The following is a 23,501-nucleotide window of genomic DNA, read 5'->3' on the forward strand; positions in this document are numbered from 1 at the left end:
CACGCATGTTTTTCGCGCTTCCATCTTTTCATAATGCAACAAAATCTGCAAGACATGATGGTCCATGCAGAGTCGCCGCAAAGCAAGCTATTTACGCCTTCAATCCACTGTTCCAAATCCGGGCGCGGTGACGTTCGGTGTGGAATAACTTTATCATAAATGGCGAGCCATTTTTTTTCTCGATGACATATTATTAGTTGCTACAAATGTCAATACTATGTCAAAAAAATTTCGCGTAACCCTCCTGGATTTGGTTTTACAATGCCAAATACTACAACAAAATTGAATCCTGCATCGAAATTGTGATATCACCTATGAATCAACTCGTTGAAATCTCTGTATTCGCCGACTGGTGTGGCTTGAAAGCTAATAGCGTTTTTTCTTGGTGAACACCCAAGTTTGAATGAGTGTAGCATCGTTGAGACTAGGATTCGTCGCGGTGCGGAGGTGGGTGGTAAATGGTAAAAATCCGCACCGCTACCGCGAAAAATAGTAAAACCGCACCGCTTACCGCAACCGCACTGCATTTACCGCACCGCACCGCGCGGTAATGCGGTGAATGCGGTGAAAATGATATATTTAAGGGACCACTTCAATGGAAAATAATGAGTTGACAGTGAAAATATTCTAGGAACACTGCTGGTTACTTTTATTGCTTTGACGACATGCCAAACAAAAAACCTAGCGTTTCATTTGAAAAAGTCATTTTTCACAAATGTTTACAACATGCTCAACAACAATCTCGGTGTGCAAAAATAAGATTCTATTCTATAATTTGAGTACTGCGTAACTGGAACTAGCCAAATCATCACTATGATAGTGCCATTAGTTTTATATTAGACTTTTCGGATGTATACAAGGCTAGGTAACGGATACACGGTTGGTGAAGTGAACAGTTCAATAACCGGACAAGCCGTTATATAAGCTAAGTATCTTTTTTTCTCATTTCCCTTTCCCCCGATCTGTCGCTACTTCTTAGATCCCTTTCCCCTGAATATAAGTTTCATCTCTCGTTTACACCACGTGCTATCCTCGTGCCTAAATGGCCGAGGGCGAAGTAACATTGGATGGGAATGATATTCCCATGGATTTACTGGATAAACCCGAAATCACTCCCTCCTCTGATTCCCCCAGTACTCCTCGTATTAAAACATACCCACCCAGTTCAATTGAGCCCTGGGTGGTCTATTTCCGGCCCATCACGAAATCGCTTAATATTTTAGAAATCTCACGGGAGCTGACTGCTAACTACCCGGCCGTAGCTCAGATAACACGTGTTTGAGCTAATAAGATACGCATATTAGTGAATGACCTTGACCAGGCAAACCAGATTGCACGCAGCGAGCGTTGTACAAAGCAATTTAAAGCGTATATACCTTGTTTAGCAGTGGAGATCGACGGGGTCGTCACCGAGCCGGGTTTGAAGTGCAAAGACGTGTTGAAGTACGGAGTTGGTTGCTTTAAGGACCCCTCACTTGAACATGTGAAGATTCTGGAATGCAAGCAATTGTATTCCGCAAAAACTAAGAATAATAAGACAACTTATTCGTTGTCAGACTCGCTTCGGGTGACTTTCTCCGGGTCTTCCCTCCCCAACTATCTCCTCTTGGATAAGGTTCGTCTACCTGTTCGCCTGTTTGTACCGCGGGTAATGAACTGCAGCAATTGCAAGCAGCTGGGCCACACAGCCACCTATTGTGGCAATAAGAAAAGGTGCGGCAAATGCGAGGGAGAACATGAGGATGACGCTTGCGGTGGAGAAACTGAAAAGTGTATTTACTGCGGGGGCCTTCCGCATGATCTTAAATCATGCCCCGCGTACAAACAGCGCGGGGATAAAATTAAGCGCTCCCTTAAGGAACGCTCGAAGCGCTCTTATGCAGAAATTCTTAAGAATAACTTCGCCATCTGTCCCTTCCGAAAATTACTTTGCTCTTTTGGCTGGCGTTGAGCAAGAATCTGACGACCCACAAGAGGGAACATCTTTGGTTAACTCAGGGGAGTCCAGGAAGAGGAGAAATCTAGCCTCCCCTAGATTGCCTCGTAAGGGTGCCAAGGTGTCGTCCACTCAGAGTGCGCCAACTACAATCAATAAATCCAATGGAAGTGGTGCACTAAAGCCGAAGCAAGTTGCTCCAGGATTTGGAAATTTTAATTCTAACAAGGAGTATTCACCACTTCCAGGGACACCAAAAACCTTTAGTGTTCCCTTTTTTCAAACAGATACTCAGTCCAGTAGCGGACTAATGAAATTTTCTGACATAGTGGACTTAATTTTCACAGCTTTCAATGTTACTGATCCTCTTAAAAGCATTCTGATACATTTTCTCCCTATGGTGCAAACATTTTTGAAACAGTTGACTGCTAAATGGCCCCTCCTTGCAGCGATCGTATCCTTCGATGGCTAAGTCATCAAACGAGGTCACTGATTCGATCACTGTCCTACAGTGAAATTGCAGAAGTATCCTCCCGAAAATCGATTCCTTCAAATTCTTACTAAACAGTTTAAAATGTGATGCTTTCGCATTATGTGAAACCTGGTTAACTTCCGATATAAATCTCAACTTCCACGACTTTAATATAATCCGTCTGGATCGAGAAAACCCTTACGGAGGAGTACTTTTGGGATCAAAAAGTGCTATTCTTTCAACCGAATTAACCTCCCTTCGACACCAGGCATTGAAATTGTCGCTTGTCAAGTTCTAATCAAAGGTAAAGACCTTTGCATTGCTTCCATCTACATTCCTCCTAGAGCCTCGGTAGGGCACCGAACGCTTTGTAATATCACGGAATCCTTACCGGCACCGCGGCTAGTTCTGGGAGACTTTAACTCGCACGGTACGGTATGGGGCTGTCTTCGTGATGATAACAGATCAACATTAATCCAAGATCTTTGCGACAATTTCAACATGACCATCTTAAACACGGGAGAAATGACGCGGATTCCTACACCACCAGCACGCGCAAGCGCGTTGGATTTATCGCTATGCTCGACATCGCTACAGTTAGATTGCAGGTGGAAGGTGATCCCTGATCCCCACGGTAGCGATCATTTGCCTATCGTGATTTCAATTGCTAACGGTTCAAGACCATCGGAAACAATCAATGTCTCGTATGACCTCACACGGAACATTTATTGGAAGAGTTACGCGACCGCGATATCCGTTAAAATCGAATCCACTCAAGAACTTCCTCCGGAGGAAGAGTACAGGTTTTTGGCTGGCTTGATTCTCGACAGTGCGAATCAAGCTCAGACTAAACCAGTACCCAGCGCGAATACCCATGGACGGTCTCCCACCCTGTGGTGGGATAAAGAGTGCTCAGAGCTGTACGCAGAAAAGTCCACTGCATATAAGGCTTTCCAGGAAGACGGTTTACCCGCTAGCTATCTACAGTACGCGTCGTTAGAAAGGCGAATGAAGAGTCTAATGAAAGCCAAAAAACGCAGTTATTGGCGCCGGTTCGTCGACGGGTTAACGAGAGAAACAGCGATGAGCACTCTTTGGGGTACAGCTCGACGTATGCGTATCCGTAATAGTACCAAAGAGAACGTGGAATATTCAAACCGTTGGATATTCGCTTTCGCCAAGATCTGTCCGGACTCTGTCCCGGTACAGAAAACGTGCCGCGCCGCGTCTCCTCACGATACCGCGAACCAAACACCGTTTTCGATGGTGGAGTTCTCACTTGCTCTCTTATCATGCAACAATAACGCCCCAGGGTTAGACAGAATCAAATTCAACTTGCTGAAGAATCTGCCTGACACTGCAAAAAGGCGCTTGTTGAATTTATTTAACATGTTTCTTGAGGGTAACATTGTCCCTCATGACTGGAGGCAAGTGAAGGTCATCGCCATCCAAAAACCAGGAAAACCAGCCTCCGACCACAACTCGTATCGGCCGATTGCAATGCTGTCCTGTATTCGGAAGTTGTTCGAGAAAATGATCTTGTTTCGCCTCGACAATTGAGTTGAAGCAAATGGCTTACTGTCAGATACACAATTTGGCTTCCGCAAAGGCAAAGGGACGAACGATTGCCTTGCGTTGCTTTCTACAGAAATCCAAATGGCCTACGCTAAAAAAGAGCAGTTGGCATCAGTCTTCTTGGATATTAAGGGGGCTTTTGACTCAGTTTCTATCAACATTCTGTCAGAGAAGCTGCACCAGCATGGTCTTTCGCCAATTTTAAATAACTTTTTGCTAAACCTGTTGTCTGAAAAGCACATGCACTTTTCGCATGGCGATTTAACAACATCGCGATTTAGCTACATGGGTCTTCCCCAGGGTTCATGTCTAAGTCCCCTGCTCTACAATTTATACGTGAATGACATTGACGATTGTCTTGCCAATTCATGCACGCTAAGGCAACTTGCAGACGACGGCGTGGTCTCTGTTACAGGGACCAAAGCTGCCGACTTGCAAGGACCATTACAAAATACCTTGGACAATTTGTCTGCTTGGGCTCTTCAGCTGGGTATTGAGTTCTCCACGGAGGTTTTTTCTAGGAAGCGTGAGCCGGCGCAACTCCAACTTCTATTAATGGGTGCAACGATCAACCAGGTTTTCACATTTAAATATCTCGGGGTCTGGTTCGACTCTAAAGGATGTCACATTAGGTATCTGAAACAGAAATGCCAACAAAGGATCAATTTTCTCCGAACAATAACTGGAACATGGTGGGGTGCTCACCCAGGAGACCTGATCAGGTTATACCAAACAACGATATTGTCGGTGATGGAGTACGGGTGTTTCTGTTTCCACTCCGCTGCGAACATACACTTCATCAAACTGGAGAGAATCCAGTATCGTTGCTTGCGCATTGCCTTGGGTTGCATGCACTCGACCCATACGATGAGTCTCGAAGTGCTGGCGGGCGTTCTTCCGCTAAAAAATCGATTTTGGGAACTCTCATATCGATTGCTCATCCGATGCGACATTCTGAACCCGTTGGAGATTGAAAACTTCGAGAGGCTCGTCGAGCTTAATTTTCAAACCCGATTTATGGCCTTGTACTTCAACTACATGGCACAGAGCATCAATAGTTCTTCGTACAATCCCAACCGTGTCCGTTTCCTAGATACTTCTGATTCCACTGTGTTCTTCGACACATCCATGAAGGAAGAGATTCGTGGAATCCCGGAACATATACGCCCGTGATCCCCAATACATTTTTTAATTAATTCCGAGAAGTCGACTGTGACAAAATGTTCTACACTGACGGATCAAATCTCGATGGGTGCACTGGCTTCGGTATCTTCAACAATACTATCACCGCTTCATTCAAGCTCAATGATCCCGCTTCAGTTTACGTCGCAGAGTTAGCTGCAATTCAATACACTCTCGGGATCATCCACACTCTGCCCACAGATCACTACTTCATCATTTCGGACAGCCTCAGCTCTATCGAGGCTCTTCGTCCTTGTGTACGTTATCTGAAAAATTTTACCAGAGTACCTTTGTTTGGGCCCCCTCTCATTGCTCTATTCCAGCCAATGAAAAGGCCGACTCTTTAGTAATCTGCATTAGAAGGTGACTTATACGAAAGACCAATCTGCTCCAACGAATTTTTTAGTATTTGTTGGAAGAAGAAAAAAAAGAAAAAAGAAAACAAAAAGATAGTTGCAAAAAATATTTCTAAAGAACTGTTGTATCAGACTGTTGTATACAGCATTGTATTTATAGTTTTAAGATAACTGTAAAAAAAATTTAGGCGGTTTTTCGTGACCGTCTTGGTGAACCTTCTTATTACCTTATATTCTTATTATATGGGATTTTTCATATGTGTGGAAGTGACAGATATTGTCTTTTCTGAGCTACATATTTGATTGCTTACGGTGGCAGCCTTACTTCATCTTCTTTAACGTCATTACCTTGAACGTCGATTAAATCTCCAAACAAAAAATATTCACGTATAAACTTGAACAAAAGCAAAACCTGACATGTACCAAATTAACCGAGTAACTTTTCGCTAGTCTAGTTTGGCCTAGTGACAAGGTTCACTTCATGTTTTTGTTCGAAATTAAGTGCTATCACGTTTCGTTTTGTGAGTCCACCGAAAAGTTGTCGCCAGTAGAGAGCAGTATGAATCGTAAGCGGCGCAACTATGCCGAAGAATAACTTTACCAGTAAACTTACTCGTAGACCGGCGGGAAGTATTCCGGGCGGTGCTACTCAATTTAAACCGGGCCGGCACAACCTTGGCTGCCGAATCACGGGCCTCGAATGTCATCACGCAGGATGCCACTACGATGAAACCTGCGAAAAAAAGAGAAACGTAAAAAAATCTAATTACAGTCAGTTTCTTACATAGGGTAATAATCGCATTCTAGTCTTGTTCTTTCAAATCTAAACCTGTAAGATTAGAATCTGGGAATTTGGTCGGCCAACATATTTGATTAGATTACCTTAGGTACAAATTGGAGCAAAGCTACACTACACTAAAATTCTAGTGTTTTGCTATTTTTCGTGTTAGTTTTTGTTACTTTTTAACTATTTAAGAATGGAACGATATGGGTGAGATTAACAATAGGTTATTCACCCTAGTGCAAATCGAATCACGGCGATCAATTCGCAATTCCGAAAGTTTAGCCTGACTGCTGACGAAAAATAATGGAGGGTAAATTATCTACGCTCTTCCTTACCTGAAGAAGCATGGGTGAGTGGAGCGGTTGATTTCCGCTGGCTCAGCTTCTCCACTAATGCGACGGTTCGGTTCTTTAGCAATAAGTAGAGATTGAGTTTTTTCACGAATTTGCTTTCTGTCTACTGGTATGGGGTGGAAGATTCTGAAATAGGTGTAATAAATTCCTTACAAATTGACCCGGAAAATCCATCAGGATTGAACTGAAATGCTGATAGGATTTGTAGTGTTCCCGGGGCTTGAAATTACAAACGATTGATTTGACCTCAGGTAAAATTGATTTTTAACGAAATGACGTTCATTCTGTGGCACCAACTGACGAAGCTGATTTCATCTATAATGAAAATGGGGCACATAGTATTCGAACCAGATAAAAATAAAAATTGTGCATTGAAAACGATAGTTTTATGTTGGTCCAAAAATATTATATCTCAATATCAACAAGCAACTTTCTGCGCATCATACCCAAACCAGCACATAGAAGTTTCGCTTGAATATAGATTGAATTATTGATAATGTACAGTGAATCACCAATTTGTGCAAAACTTGCGATGAAATTTTTTTATTTATTGTTGAGGCCGGGAATTGTTTACAAATAATCAAATTATTGATGTAGTTTTATAACTTATGCATTCAATATCAATTCTTCAAAAGCGCTAGTGAGATTTTTGAAAACAATTTTATTTCGCTAATTATTCCGCTGTCGAGTTGAATTTCATGAAAGATACACATGAATCAACATCATTACCTCTGGTAGAATCAATTTAAAATGTTTTCTGTATTGAAATTATAACAAATTAAGAGAAATCAGCAAAACAAAAGCTTGTTTACAAATCTTATTAGCCCTATTCAAAAGTTGATATGACTTTGGTCTAGTTGAGGAAAACACACGAAGATTGTAAAAAACTGACTAGAAGGTTTTTTTAAAAATCCAAAAATATGCTCCTTTTCTGCGCCAAAATTGAGCGTACACCAAAAGTTTATCGAAATAATTCGCCTGACCAGCAAAATAAATGCAAATTTACGTAGTTTTTCTTTGAAAATACCTATTGTAAGCAATTAACACTACATAAAAAAATATTAATATATGATTACGATTTCCACCCAAAATAATAAATAAAGATTCTCATCACAAATGTACGCTCAATTTTGGAGTTGACTGTATCATTTTCTGTGAAACGGCTGAAACTTTACCACTAAGCTAGCGGTACGAAAATATCTTCGCAGCACTTGAAACTACGAAGAGGCAGCAAACTGCGGTATGCTAAAGTTCTATCTTTACTGTGTTTGAAGGAAAACTTTCTCTTTGTTTTTGCGTTCATTCCTGATAATCTGCAAGCGTGAGATTATTATTACCAAAACGAGTTGACAAAGTGTAGAGGTTAACGAGAATACTTTCTCTTGCGGATGCGTTTATAAATAGGTAGTTTTTAAATGAAGAAATGCTCTACTTTGGACTGGGTGTGTATTTGCTACACATATCCGATTACTCCCCTTTTCCTGCTATTTACTTTATAAGAGAACTGTGCCTACATAAGACAGACTCCTAGTAGAGGAAATACATTATGACGCTTTTCTTCTTTCCCATTACGCATATGAGATTGAGCAAACGAGCCATGGATTCTAAAACAATATCGTTTTTACGTTACGAAAACAGGACCATGAACAAAAATCATGGCTTCTATAAATATGTCCAATTTCTCTTCAGTAACGCCCGCGTAACGCTTTTATTAGTGGAAATATTTGTTTTAGTTTTGTGAACTTAAGTCATGTTTTCCGTGATACTATGATTTTATGTACGTGAACTAGTACACAACTTTAAGAACACTATTCATAAAACCAAAGGTTGACTTATGAAGTTATTCATAAATTTAAGAACATTAGTTCACAAAATCAATACAGTCTGGACACTTTCTCGTGAGCTATTTCACGAAAATCGGAATTTTATTCCTGAATTCATACAATCCTCGTGAACTAATTCATGATTCTTAAAATATTAGTCACGATCCAATATCCGTGCTCGAGAAATAGTTCACAAAATCATCAAATATTATTCATGTATTCGTGAACTGGTTCATGATTCCTAGTACACCCAGGTTTTTTTACGCGGGGAATACGTACTTCGTAAAAAAAAACCGCGTAAAAAACCGCGTTAATTGGAAAATCCGCGTAAAAAAAATATCAGCAAAAGACTTAGAATATTTTTGGAAGTTTTTTGGAAGTGCGCGGATTTCGCAATTAACACGGTTTTTGCAAAAAATATTTTGAATGCAAAAGACTTAGAAGATTTTCGGAAAGATGGAAGAGGCGGGTCTGGAAGACTCCTTATGGCCCACACCCAACAATATGTGTATTTTCGGAATGTTATTGAAGAGTAGGTGCCAGAAATTGATTTTTAACGCCATTTTGAAATCAAAGAATGCGACCTCCGGTTTAGCAAAATTCGTTATAACTCAATCAATATGGATATTTTCGGAATGGTCTTAAAGAGTTGGCGCCAGAAATTAATTTTTGACGCCATTTTGAAATCCAAGATGGCGACTTCCGGTTTAGCGAAATTCGTTCTAACCCAATCAATATGGGTATTTTCGGAATGGTCTTGACGAGTAGGTGCCAGAAATAAATAAATCTGCACCTTCCCCGCAAGGTTTTCCATGAAAATGGATTTTTGGCGCCATTTTCAGATCCCAAATGGCGACTTCCGGCTTAGCAAGATTCTCTACAACTCAATCAACATGAATATTTTCGGAATTGTTTTGGCGAGTAGCAGACAAACGGTTAGCGTCATTTTAAAATTCTAGATGACGACTTCCGGTTTACCGAAATTCCCGCATGAAAAATTTGGGCAACTATCTAAATCACCCTCAAATATAAGATCTAATCATAAACCAGCAAAATGCAAAATATTTTTATGTGTTCATCCAGAAGAGTGCGGTGAGAATGGAAGAGAGAGAAGAAAGAGTATGTGGTGTGAGTTGGATGGCTTGAATTTATTCAAATTTGCAATTGTTTGCTTAGCAATATGTTTGCTTAAATTTAAGTAAATTCAACTGTTTAATTAAAACTATTTGTACTACAACTTCAACTTCCAAAAATACCAATATTGATTGGGTTATAGCAGATTTCGCGAAATCGCAAATCGCCATCTTGGATTTAAAAATGGCGTCAAAAATCAATTTTTGGAACCTACTCGTTAAGATCATTCCAAAAATACTATAGTGAATGTGGCTAACCCGGAAGTCGCCATCTTGGAAATCAAAATGGCGTCAAAAATCGATCTTTGTCTACTACTCGTCAAGACCATTCCGAAAATGGGTTATAGCGAATTTCGCTAAACCGGAAGTCGCCACCTTGGATTTCAAAATGGCGCCAAACATAAATTGCTGGTACATACTCGTCAAGACCATTCCGAAAATACCCATATTGATTGGGTTATATCGAATTTCGTTAAACCGGATGTCGCCATCTTTGATTTCAAAATGGCATCAAAAATCAATTTCTGGCACCTACTCCTCAAGACCATTCCAAAAATATCCATATTTATTGAGTTATAGCGAATTTCGCTAAACCGGAAGTCGCCATCTTTGATTTCAAAATGGCGTCAAAAATCAATTTCTGGAACCTAAGTCCTTTGCATTTAAAAGGACTTAGAATTTTCTTTCAGAAAAAAGTCTAAGTCTTTTACATTCAAAAGGACTTAGAATATTTTTGCAAAAACCGCGTTAATTGGAAAATCCGCGTAAAAAAAACCGCGTAAAAAAACCCGGGTGTATAATAGTCCCGATTCACTATACGTGAAATATTGGGCATGTATTTGTGAACTGTTTCTTGATTCTTAGTATAGTAGTACTGTGGTTGTGAAATAATTCACGAAATCATAGAATATTATTCATGTATTCATGAACTGAAAGTCACGACTTCTCATTCGTACTCGTCAAATAGTTCGCAAAATCATAAAATATTTGTCATTTATTCGTGAACTGGTTCATGATTCCTAGTGTAAAAGTCACGACATACCTTTCATGCTCGTGAAATCGTTCACGAAATCATAGAACATTATTCATGTACTCGTGAACTGGTTCATAATTCACAGTATAATAGTCCCGACTTAACATTCGTGGTCGTGAAATAGTTCACGTAATCATGAAATATTAATCATGTATTTGTGAACTGACTCATGATTCCTAGTACAAAAGTAACAACTGATCATTCATGAACGTAAAATATTTCACAAAATCATGAAATATTATTCGTGGGCTCGTGAGCTAGTTCATGATTCCTAGTACTTGACCTTGGATCTATCTTGCGTGCTGTGATATTTAAAAGATATCTAATCATTTTCAATTTCATGCAATATGGTCATAAAATTTTCACGGGAACTATGTCACAAAATATATAGTATTATTCGTAGATTCATTTTAATTCCATGCACTATTCCATAAAATGTCATATATGTCCAGCTGCTAGCGACCAACAAGAGGCACGAACAGTCAATATAAGAAAACTATTAGGACCCAAAACATCGTTATCTCGGCAGAAAAAGAAAATTGCGCTGAGCACCAAAATTTCATTATGAAGCCATAAATCGTGTTCGTGATATAGTTCATGGAACAAGATCCCGCTTATTAGTCCATTTATGTTCCTGTATATATCGCCGCGATAACCCAAGTACAAAATTACGAATATCATAATAAAATTGCTGATGTCATGAACATCAGTCATATCACTCCACGTGTCAAATTCGAAAATAAGCTCTAGAATAAATCATCATGATAACGTGCAAATAAATTACGAATATCGTGACTAAAGATCCCAAAATCAAGATCATAAATTGTACTATTCGTGACAAAAATATCAAAAATTGCGACTAAGATCCTGAAATCATGAAAAAAACACTCGTGATCAAAATATAAAAAATCGTGACTAAGATCCTGAATTCATAAACATAAATCACTCTACTCGTGACTAAAATATCACGATAACGTGAATATAAATTATGAAAATCGTGACAAAGATCCTGAAATCATGAATATAAATCACATTTCTCACACAAAAATCGTGACTAGTATCCTGAAATCATGAACAGGAATCACTCCACTTATGACTAAAATATCTCGAAATATAAATTAAAAAATCGTGACTAAGAACCTGCAATTATAAACATAAATAACACTACTCTGACAGAAAAATCCGATAGCAAACTCAAGAATAAAATATCACGGTAACTTGATGAGAAATCACAAAAATCGCGAATAAGCTCCTGCAATAATGAACATCATTTAACTGTCGGCTGTGTATTCCCAAATTGTGAGCAAGGATCACAACAAAAACTAAACATGTCAAGGGAACAACCACAGTAACCCTACCAAACATTTCAATGTATATATTCGACGCGAACTAGTTTTTTGAAAACACAAATGGTTTCATGAATACGAGGTTTATTATTCATAATTACAAGAACTTGGTCACGGTTTTCGTAAATCCTTCAGCTCACGAAATCGTGATCTAGTTTTCGTGAATTTATGGACGGATTTTTTTTCCGTGCATGAGAAACTGTGATCTCTAGAATTGAAAATGTTAAAAAGTCGGTTTCCCATGAACATTTTTAACGCAATGCATTACGCAAGGTCATAACCAACCGACTCCAAATTCGGCACAGTTATATGGGACCCCGAATAGATCGAAAAAATGGGTGCTAAATAACCCATCATTGCGCCCTTCCATTAAATTCCATTGATTCCATTAAAACAAGACAAAGGTCAAGTTCAGCTGTGTAGTGTCGGTTGTAGTTGTTTCAACCGGCTAAGAATTACACTACGGACAGCCTGTTCCGGTAGTAAAAACCCACCAAACCGGGAACCCCAATTCCATAGTGTCATCCGACCCGTGCTTTGTTTAAAGTTTTTGAGGGGAACCCGGCGAACTTCCCATTACGCAGTGGAACATTCGCTCTACGCACCAATTTTTTTCGTCGATGATCGGCATTATGTGTTGGCTGGGGGTTCGACTGATGGTAGTTCAGTGAAGTTTATATATATATATATATATATATATATATATATATATATATATATATATATATATATATATATATATATATATATATATATATATATATATATATATATATATATATATATATATATATATATATATATATATATATATATATATATATATATATATATATATATATATATATATATATATTGTCCAGTATATTTGCCATATAACTACTTGATGATTTCAAGAGCCATACCACCATATTGTAGCAAAAATGGGCTTCCGCTCATTATCGGCAATGATGCAAATGCTCTCCACATCTTTTGGGGCAGCTCTGATGTCAATATGCTCTGAATTGATGGATTACATAAGTAGTACAAATCTACATATTCTGAATGTAGGAAACTATTCAACTTTGGTGAAGTCTGCAAGAGAGGAGGTGTTGGACATAACCCTTTGCTCTGAAAGTTAGTATAGTATTTCAGTCTGTACGAAAAATATTAATTCGAAGACAATTTATATCAAGAATACGCAGAAATAAAAAAAAAATAAAAAAAAAATTGCAGTGTGCTTCTAACCAGCACACACATCTATCACAGAAAGCACCACAGTAGGTAGGAGGAAGCACTCTCCATTAATCATTTTTTTCAGTTAATTTGTGTAACACGGCTCATTGTGCTAGCTCAAGCAAACCGTAATTCTTCCATATATTGACAAGATGTAAATAATACAAAGAATACTATAGAAAAGTTAAAACACCCCAACTCATTAAATTAAAAAAGGGGTTAAGCAGCCGCGAGATTACGTTTGGTAATATGACCATATTCCCCCGTTTCCTATACTTTCTACCATAATCCATTGAGTAGAATGATCTCTAAGATAATCTTTTCGTAGCTTTCAGACTCTTGTTAATCGAATCCAACCACATTGGATTAGCAAGAGTCTGAACGATATGAAATGATTGATTTCCTTACTGATAGAGCTGCCTGCCGATTTTGAGGTACTGAGTGCAGCTTGTGCAGTTGTCATTATTTAACAATTTTGGCAACCATTGGCAGTGTTGGTAAATAAACAGGGTGTTGGATTTTATTTACATGGATAAGTCTTCCGTTGCGGTTTCTGAGAATGGTTTTTCGAAATGTATTATCTTATCACAAAATTAGCACGTATTGATTTGTCCTTGATACGTGCTAATAGTTGTCTGTGCAATGGTGCCGCCATGAATTTTGTATTGCAGGGTCACGAAGAGAGTTAGTTTCACCGCATTCTCATCACATACCTGACAAGGTAAAACTGAATGAAGGCAACTTCCGCAAACTGAAGCTGCTTTTCAGCTTTTAGTAAATATTCTAATCTTACGAATACTCATTGGCCAGAGCTCCAGCTAGCAGCTAGATAGCAATGTATTTTTGTCACATTTTTTCCGCAGTGGCAATGACAAAAACCCCTAGCGACGGATAATACTTAATAAGCACACTTCAAAGTACATCTACATTTCTTAGCAAACTTTCTAGCTTTAATAGAAGTTGAAAGTTTCTTAATCCGCTATTAGAACAAAAACCTGTTTTACTCCACCTAGTGATGTGATAGTGACTCTCATTTATCCAAACTATGATTCATTAGCTGGCTTTGTTCAATAAAATTGTGGAAATGTCTATTATATTCTTAATATACTTAGCACGCATACCATGACTACCACGAAAGTAGACGCTGAGTCACTTTAAACAAAAAAGTATAATATTGAATTAGCTTAATCAGCATGAGTTCAATGTTGTCTTCATGTGATCATATTTTGAAAAGTTGATGGAATGCATTTGGAAGTGGAGGTTGTGGGGGGGGGTTAATAGAGTGGGAGTGGAGGATGCATAAGAAATCCTTCATCTCAGCGATTCTCAACCTGGGGTCCGCGGACCCCTAGGGGGCCGTGAAAATCTTTTCCGGAAGGATATTGAAACTTCAAGTTTTTTTTTATCGTATCAGACTGAAAATAATATATTGACTGCATTTATGTTAAGCCGTGTGGGTCCGCAACCGCCTAGGGGTCCGTGGAGAAAACAAGGTTGAGAACCGCTGCTTCATCTTATTTCGGTGTATGGGGTGGAAATGCATATGTGAGGGTGGTCCACCGGGAGAGGAGTGATGAAGGAGGGAGGTATAAGGGTAAGGGGGTGGCAGTGCAACACTCAACTGCACATTTTGCCTTCCATTTGAGACTTGATTTGAGAAAATCGTTTCAGTCTTCACCAAAGAACTTTCGGAATCGTCGATAGTGGTCAATATATTCAAAGAATGTTTGATTGGCAATCAGCGATCAAGATCTGCGAATCGAAGCAATTTAGTGATCATTTCTATGAGGTATTACGATTGTACCGATTTATATAGGAAATTCCAGTGTAACCTTACTAACTAACCTGTAACTCCGGAACCAAGAGTCAGAACCGAATGAAATTCAGCAGCAGTTAGTGGGGTTAATGTATCTTTCATTTGAAATCAAGTTTGTAAAAATCACTCATAAATTCGCTGAGAAATAAGTGTGTTTCCAGTAATACCGGAATGTACGGGCAACCAGACATGGTAGATAGTTACAATGCTAAGTTCTTCGATATGGGTTCGGCATACGATCACTAGCTTAGATCGTGATATGTTCGAGCTAAGGGCCTTAATGGCGGTCTGACTATCGAGCAGAAGTTTATAACTTTGCCGGAGAAGCTCTGTTGAAAAGCCGATTGTACCCCGCACATAATCGCGAAGTTTTCTGCTTGGAATGCAGTAGAGTATCTACCTAGCAAGTGAGACTGTTCTAAGCTCATTTCACAACAGTAGACACCAGCACCAGCACATCCCTCCATCAGAGGACCGTCAGTGTAACGTATCACTTGCGGTTGTTGTTGTCTCTCCATATAGTCAGACAACCACTCCTCTCGAGAGGGAATCTTCACAAGGAGTGTCCTCTAAGGAAAACTACATGTGAGTGTAATATCACTGGGAGCAAGAATGTCTTCACTCCACGTAACCATTTGTGACCTCAATTGTATATGACTGGTAGCAAGATCAACATGGTTACTATTCCAAAGCCCAGTAACCTGAAGTCTGTATGCACATGATAGTGCTTCTTGTTTGAGGTGTATGTGTAATGGTTTGATGTTTAGAGTGCCTCAAGAGCAGCAGTCGGAGTTGTGGTGATAGCACTAATCAACGCCATAAGCGCCATTATTTGCAGGTGGTTTAGCTTTGACTGGACTGTCATCACCTCTCTCCTCCGCCACCACACAAGGCATCCGTGTGACAGTATTGGACGGACAATTGTCGCGTAAATCCAATAGATATATTTCCGAACTCAATGTGAGCAGACCTATTCAGTTTGGAATCCAAAATAACTCAAACCGATTTGACTTGATATGCACACAGTAGCTCAGAATCAAAGAACTGCAAGGGACGAACCCCGGTTGTTATTCGCTTCTTCGTGAAAAGAACCATTGAAGTTTTGCTTGGGTTAACTGATAGTTTAACTTGTCGACCCCACTGTTCGACAGCTCTTAATGCCTGTTGCATTAAGTCAAAGATTGTTCCGATGCAAAATCCTGTAATTACTATTTGGTAATCATCAGTAAACCCGTAGGTTGGAAATCCTAGCTCATTGAGTTTCTTCAACAAGTCGGCAACCATATTCTGTAACAAAGGTGACAGAACACCACCCTGTGAAATCCCTTTTGCAGAAGCACGGGAAGTATTCCATCTTTCCGGGTGATTTGTATGGAGCAAAGCTGTCATCTGCCCACTTGACCGATTCAGTGGTAACCAATGTGCCTGCCAACGTCCACGAGTCCAAATCACCAAAATGAGATCTGTGAAAATTGTTTAGCTCCGGATCGATACAATCTGGAAAGTGTGCGTCGTAGAAACAATTAAGAACATCTTTTTCGTCCGTCACATAAACACCCTCTCTGATTTTTAAGGAGTTCATTTGAAAATCTTTCGATTTTGAGAAAATTTTATTTAACCTGCTAGCCTAGTTCATACTAGAGACAATAGTGCATAGGTTTTGCCAGACAAACCGCTCTGCCAATCTAAGACATTTTTATATGCACTACGAAAACCACCACGAGTCACCACATAGACACCGGCTCCAAGCTATTCTCAAATCCTTCTTCATTCTTTCAAGCTCAGCTCTCCACCAAGGGGATCCCAAAGTCGATTTGACAGTACGAAGTGGACAAGCTTCTTCATAGGATGCTACTATGAACGAGTTTGTTGTATCCACGATGTCATCCAACTCTAGTTGTTAGAAAATATTCATGAAATTTAGTCGCCAAGTTTTCCAAAACTGGTCTCAGTTTGTAGATTTAGGATTACGATATGTTACCACATTGAGTGTAACAGCAAGATGATCGAAAAATATATATTTAGGATCGGATAGATACGGTTCAGATTCATTTGGAACCTGCCAATTTTCTATCTCATGCGAAATTCTTTCAGAGCAAAGGGTTATGTCCAACACCTCCTCTCTTGCAGACTTCACCAAAGTTGAATAGTTTCCTACATTCAGAATATGTAGATTTGTACTACTTATGTAATCCATCAATTCAGAGCATATTGACATCAGAGCTGCCCCAAAAGATGTGGAGAGCATTTGCATCATTGCCGATAATGAGCGGAAGCCCATTTTTGCTACAATATGGTGGTATGGCTCTTGAAATCATCAAGTAGTTATATGGCAAATATACTGGACAATATATATATATATATATATATATATATATATATATATATATATATATATATATATATATATATATATATATATATATATATATATATATATATATATATATATATATATATATATATATATATATATATATATATATATATATATATATATATATATATATATATATATATATATATATATATATATATATATATATATATATATATATATATATATATATATATATATATATATATATATATATATTGTCCAGTATATTTGCCATATAACTACTTGATGATTTCAAGAGCCATACCACCATATTGTAGCAAAAATGGGCTTCCGCTCATTATCGGCAATGATGCAAATGCTCTCCACATCTTTTGGGGCAGCTCTGATGTCAATATGCTCTGAATTGATGGATTACATAAGTAGTACAAATCTACATATTCTGAATGTAGGAAACTATTCAACTTTGGTGAAGTCTGCAAGAGAGGAGGTGTTGGACATAACCCTTTGCTCTGAAAGAATTTCGCATGAGATAGAAAATTGGCAGGTTCCAAATGAATCTGAACCGTATCTATCCGATCCTAAATATATATTTTTCGATCATCTTGCTGTTACACTCAATGTGGTAACATATCGTAATCCTAAATCTACAAACTGAGACCAGTTTTGGAAAACTTGGCGACTAAATTTCATGAATATTTTCTAACAACTAGAGTTGGATGACATCGTGGATACAACAAACTCGTTCATAGTAGCATCCTATGAAGAAGCTTGTCCACTTCGTACTGTCAAATCGACTTTGGGATCCCCTTGGTGGAGAGCTGAGCTTGAAAGAATGAAGAAGGATTTGAGAATAGCTTGGAGCCGGTGTCTATGTGGTGACTCGTGGTGGTTTTCGTAGTGCATATAAAAATGTCTTAGATTGGCAGAGCGGTTTGTCTGGCAAAACCTATGCACTATTGTCTCTAGTATGAACTAGGCTAGCAGGTTAAATAAAATTTTCTCAAAATCGAAAGATTTTCAAATGAACTCCTTAAAAATCAGAGAGGGTGTTTATGTGACGGACGAAAAAGATGTTCTTAATTGTTTCTACGACGCACACTTTCCAGATTGTATCGATCCGGAGCTAAACAATTTTCACAGATCTCATTTTGGTGATTTGGACTCGTGGACGTTGGCAGGCACATTGGTTACCACTGAATCGGTCAAGTGGGCAGATGACAGCTTTGCTCCATACAAATCACCCGGAAAGATGGAATACTTCCCGTGCTTCTGCAAAAGGGATTTCACAGGGTGGTGTTCTGTCACCTTTGTTACAGAATATGGTTGCCGACTTGTTGAAGAAACTCAATGAGCTAGGATTTCCAACCTACGGGTTTACTGATGATTACCAAATAGTAATTACAGGATTTTGCATCGGAACAATCTTTGACTTAATGCAACAGGCATTAAGAGCTGTCGAACAGTGGGGTCGACAAGTTAAACTATCAGTTAACCCAAGCAAAACTTCAATGGTTCTTTTCACGAAGAAGCGAATAACAACCGGGGTTCGTCCCTTGCAGTTCTTTGATTCTGAGCTACTGTGTGCATATCAAGTCAAATCGGTTTGAGTTATTTTGGATTCCAAACTGAATAGGTCTGCTCACATTGAGTTCGGAAATATATCTATTGGATTTACGCGACAATTGTCCGTCCAATACTGTCACACGGATGCCTTGTGTGGTGGCGGAGGAGAGAGGTGATGACAGTCCAGTCAAAGCTAAACCACCTGCAAATAATGGCGCTTATGGCGTTGATTAGTGCTATCACCACAACTCCGACTGCTGCTCTTGAGGCACTCTAAACATCAAACCATTACACATACACCTCAAACAAGAAGCACTATCATGTGCATACAGACTTCAGGTTACTGGGCTTTGGAATAGTAACCATGTTGATCTTGCTACCAGTCATATACAATTGAGGTCACAAATGGTTACGTGGAGTGAAGACATTCTTGCTCCCAGTGATATTACACTCACATGTAGTTTTCCTTAGAGGACACTCCTTGTGAAGATTCCCTCTCGAGAGGAGTGGTTGTCTGACTATATGGAGAGACAACAACAACCGCAAGTGATACGTTACACTGACGGTCCTCTGATGGAGGGATGTGCTGGTGCTGGTGTCTACTGTTGTGAAATGAGCTTAGAACAGTCTCACTTGCTAGGTAGATACTCTACTGCATTCCAAGCAGAAAACTTCGCGATTATGTGCGGGGTACAATCGGCTTTTCAACAGAGCTTCTCCGGCAAAGTTATAAACTTCTGCTCGATAGTCAGACCGCCATTAAGGCCCTTAGCTCGAACATATCACGATCTAAGCTAGTGATCGTATGCCGAACCCATATCGAAGAACTTAGCATTGTAACTATCTACCATGTCTGGTTGCCCGTACATTCCGGTATTACTGGAAACACACTTATTTCTCAGCGAATTTATGAGTGATTTTTACAAACTTGATTTCAAATGAAAGATACATTAACCCCACTAACTGCTGCTGAATTTCATTCGGTTCTGACTCTTGGTTCCGGAGTTACAGGTTAGTTAGTAAGGTTACACTGGAATTTCCTATATAAATCGGTACAATCGTAATACCTCATAGAAATGATCACTAAATTGCTTCGATTCGCAGATCTTGATCGCTGATTGCCAATCAAACATTCTTTGAATATATTGACCACTATCGACGATTCCGAAAGTTCTTTGGTGAAGACTGAAACGATTTTCTCAAATCAAGTCTCAAATGGAAGGCAAAATGTGCAGTTGAGTGTTGCACTGCCACCCCCTTACCCTTATACCTCCCTCCTTCATCACTCCTCTCCCGGTGGACCACCCTCACATATGCATTTCCACCCCATACACCGAAATAAGATGAAGCAGCGGTTCTCAACCTTGTTTTCTCCACGGACCCCTAGGCGGTTGCGGACCCACACGGCTTAACATAAATGCAGTCAATATATTATTTTCAGTCTGATACGATAAAAAAAAACTTGAAGTTTCAATATCCTTCCGGAAAAGATTTTCACGGCCCCCTAGGGGTCCGCGGACCCCAGGTTGAGAATCGCTGAGATGAAGGATTTCTTATGCATCCTCCACTCCCACTCTATTAACCCCCCCCCACAACCTCCACTTCCAAATGCATTCCATCAACTTTTCAAAATATGATCACATGAAGACAACATTGAACTCATGCTGATTAAGCTAATTCAATATTATACTTTTTTGTTTAAAGTGACTCAGCGTCTACTTTCGTGGTAGTCATGGTATGCGTGCTAAGTATATTAAGAATATAATAGACATTTCCACAATTTTATTGAACAAAGCCAGCTAATGAATCATAGTTTGGATAAATGAGAGTCACTATCACATCACTAGGTGGAGTAAAACAGGTTTTTGTTCTAATAGCGGATTAAGAAACTTTCAACTTCTATTAAAGCTAGAAAGTTTGCTAAGAAATGTAGATGTACTTTGAAGTGTGCTTATTAAGTATTATCCGTCGCTAGGGGTTTTTGTCATTGCCACTGCGGAAAAAATGTGACAAAAATACATTGCTATCTAGCTGCTAGCTGGAGCTCTGGCCAATGAGTATTCGTAAGATTAGAATATTTACTAAAAGCTGAAAAGCAGCTTCAGTTTGCGGAAGTTGCCTTCATTCAGTTTTACCTTGTCAGGTATGTGATGAGAATGCGGTGAAACTAACTCTCTTCGTGACCCTGCAATACAAAATTCATGGCGGCACCATTGCACAGACAACTATTAGCACGTATCAAGGACAAATCAATACGTGCTAATTTTGTGATAAGATAATACATTTCGAAAAACCATTCTCAGAAACCGCAACGGAAGACTTATCCATGTAAATAAAATCCAACACCCTGTTTATTTACCAACACTGCCAATGGTTGCCAAAATTGTTAAATAATGACAACTGCACAAGCTGCACTCAGTACCTCAAAATCGGCAGGCAGCTCTATCAGTAAGGAAATCAATCATTTCATATCGTTCAGACTCTTGCTAATCCAATGTGGTTGGATTCGATTAACAAGAGTCTGAAAGCTACGAAAAGATTATCTTAGAGATCATTCTACTCAATGGATTATGGTAGAAAGTATAGGAAACGGGGGAATATGGTCATATTACCAAACGTAATCTCGCGGCTGCTTAACCCCTTTTTTAATTTAATGAGTTGGGGTGTTTTAACTTTTCTATAGTATTCTTTGTATTATTTACATCTTGTCAATATATGGAAGAATTACGGTTTGCTTGAGCTAGCACAATGAGCCGTGTTACACAAATTAACTGAAAAAAATGATTAATGGAGAGTGCTTCCTCCTACCTACTGTGGTGCTTTCTGTGATAGATGTGTGTGCTGGTTAGAAGCACACTGCAATTTTTTTTTTTATTTTTTTTTTATTTCTGCGTATTCTTGATATAAATTGTCTTCGAATTAATATTTTTCGTACAGACTGAAATACTATACTAACTTAAACCAATTTTCAATTTGAACATTTATCTACTTAAATTAAAGTCAAAATGATGAAAAACGCTATTGAAGAGCAGACAGCAATCATCTACGGGCTATTCTGGCATATTTGAGGTCAACACCTCGGTTTTATCATTTCTGAAATTAAACCAACGAATTCAGGTTTTTATCTCAGAAAAAGACTAATGATAATTGCACTTTCTGCGTCCCTCGAGATAGAGCAGGAATATCTCTAGTAAAAGTTTGATGAGGATTTACGACCTCGTAAAACGCAATTTTCCTACGTCGGTAGTTTTTCACCCGCGCGATGGAAAAGTTGTTCTATTTTAGTCCTGCATTTGTATAGTACCGAATGAAACAAATTCGTCATCCACTACGCTTCATGCTACGGTGTTGATACAATCACCCTAATGCATTGAATTATAGTGTATCGTTGGTTTGTTGATTGGTGAATAAAACTGTGAAGCAAACAATCGAAATTATCATTTGTAAACCACTTTTTTTAATTGTCGCTGTGAGACAAATGACACTGTCCAACATTCGCACCTATCACCGTAGTACCTGTTACTGAAACCATGTGCTTGGAATGCAGATTATTCAGATGATCCCAGGACAGCTAGGTAATAGCAGTAATAGAGCAACAAAAAGTATAATAACTAAAGCTTTGCTACGTTGAACTTTATTGTGGCTGGATTTCGTGTCCCGAGCGAAGAGATGATTCTTCAACGGGCACCGAAATAAACAATTAAAAGTTTCAGTTCTCGAATTAGTCTAGGTCTAAATTTAATTGCCGAAAAACCGTACCTGAAATGTAAAATGTCAATTTCAATTTTCTAAGTGCAATAAGCTTCAATGTTTTCACTCCGTTCCGTTATTTGAACGGATTTCCCGATTCGATAGTTGAATATTCAGAGAAAATCCAATTACACGGCTCAGTCACTCTTCCGAGATAATTCAATTTGTCCATTTTACGGAAACGAATCATCATCGGGTCATCGTCAACAAAGCCGGTAGATTAGTACGTCCCATACGTCCAACGTTTTCCGTTTCGCTAGCACAATTTTCTTACCTCCAACTCCCATGATGATGGGTCCAACGTAGGACAAGTTGTTCAGATGTAGTCCACGTTGCTCGTTTTTGACACGAATTGTCGACGTACTGTTGCTCTTCACATCGGACAGCGATGGAAAGTTGTTGGCGTAGTATCCTTCGGAAGCGGAACGATGGAAGAGAAAATAACAAGCAGTATTAAAATTACTGTTATTACGTGAGTAGTAGAAAATGATGGCGGTCGGGTATCTTATGGATGTTATGAACGCGCTGAACGAAGGTTAATGGTTGGAATTTCATCGGTGCACTTGCTGGGCATCGTTTTGGACGAAGCGGGAAGAAAACGTGCTTGAAATATACTTTAACTAGAAACAGAAATTAGAAAGATGGGGTAGATTGCGAGATGTGTCAAAACTATTTAACTGGGGCACACAGACAATGCGATACATGCGGAAACAAGTCTTTTGGGTGAAATGGAAGTGAAAAAAGTTGAACTATTGTTTTATTTTTCTAGGCCTTCAAGTTTAAAACAAATTGTTCTATGCGCAGTATAGTACAATATGGTAAG

At 39.0% G+C, this 23,501-nt stretch overlaps 1 protein-coding gene across 2 annotated transcripts in view; it reads right to left on the reverse strand.

Moving 5' to 3' along the window:
• Window positions 1-23,501, reverse strand: part of LOC131687304 (uncharacterized) — a 112,126-nt gene that overhangs the window by 52,860 nt on the left and 35,765 nt on the right. Inside the window, exons 3-4 of one of the 2 annotated variants that reach the window (XM_058971383.1) lie at window positions 22,953-23,090; window positions 6,135-6,254 (exon numbers count right to left, since the gene is read on the reverse strand). In XM_058971383.1, coding sequence (XP_058827366.1) covers window positions 6,135-6,254; window positions 22,953-23,090 — 258 coding nt within the window. Of the gene's footprint in view, window positions 1-6,122; window positions 6,255-22,952; window positions 23,091-23,501 lie in introns of both variants that reach the window. The other variant, XM_058971382.1, reaches the window with a different exon arrangement.

The sequence above is a fragment of the Topomyia yanbarensis genome, chromosome 3 (genome assembly GCF_030247195.1).
Source record: "Topomyia yanbarensis strain Yona2022 chromosome 3, ASM3024719v1, whole genome shotgun sequence".
In the NCBI taxonomy this organism is placed as follows: Eukaryota; Metazoa; Arthropoda; class Insecta; order Diptera; family Culicidae; genus Topomyia; species Topomyia yanbarensis.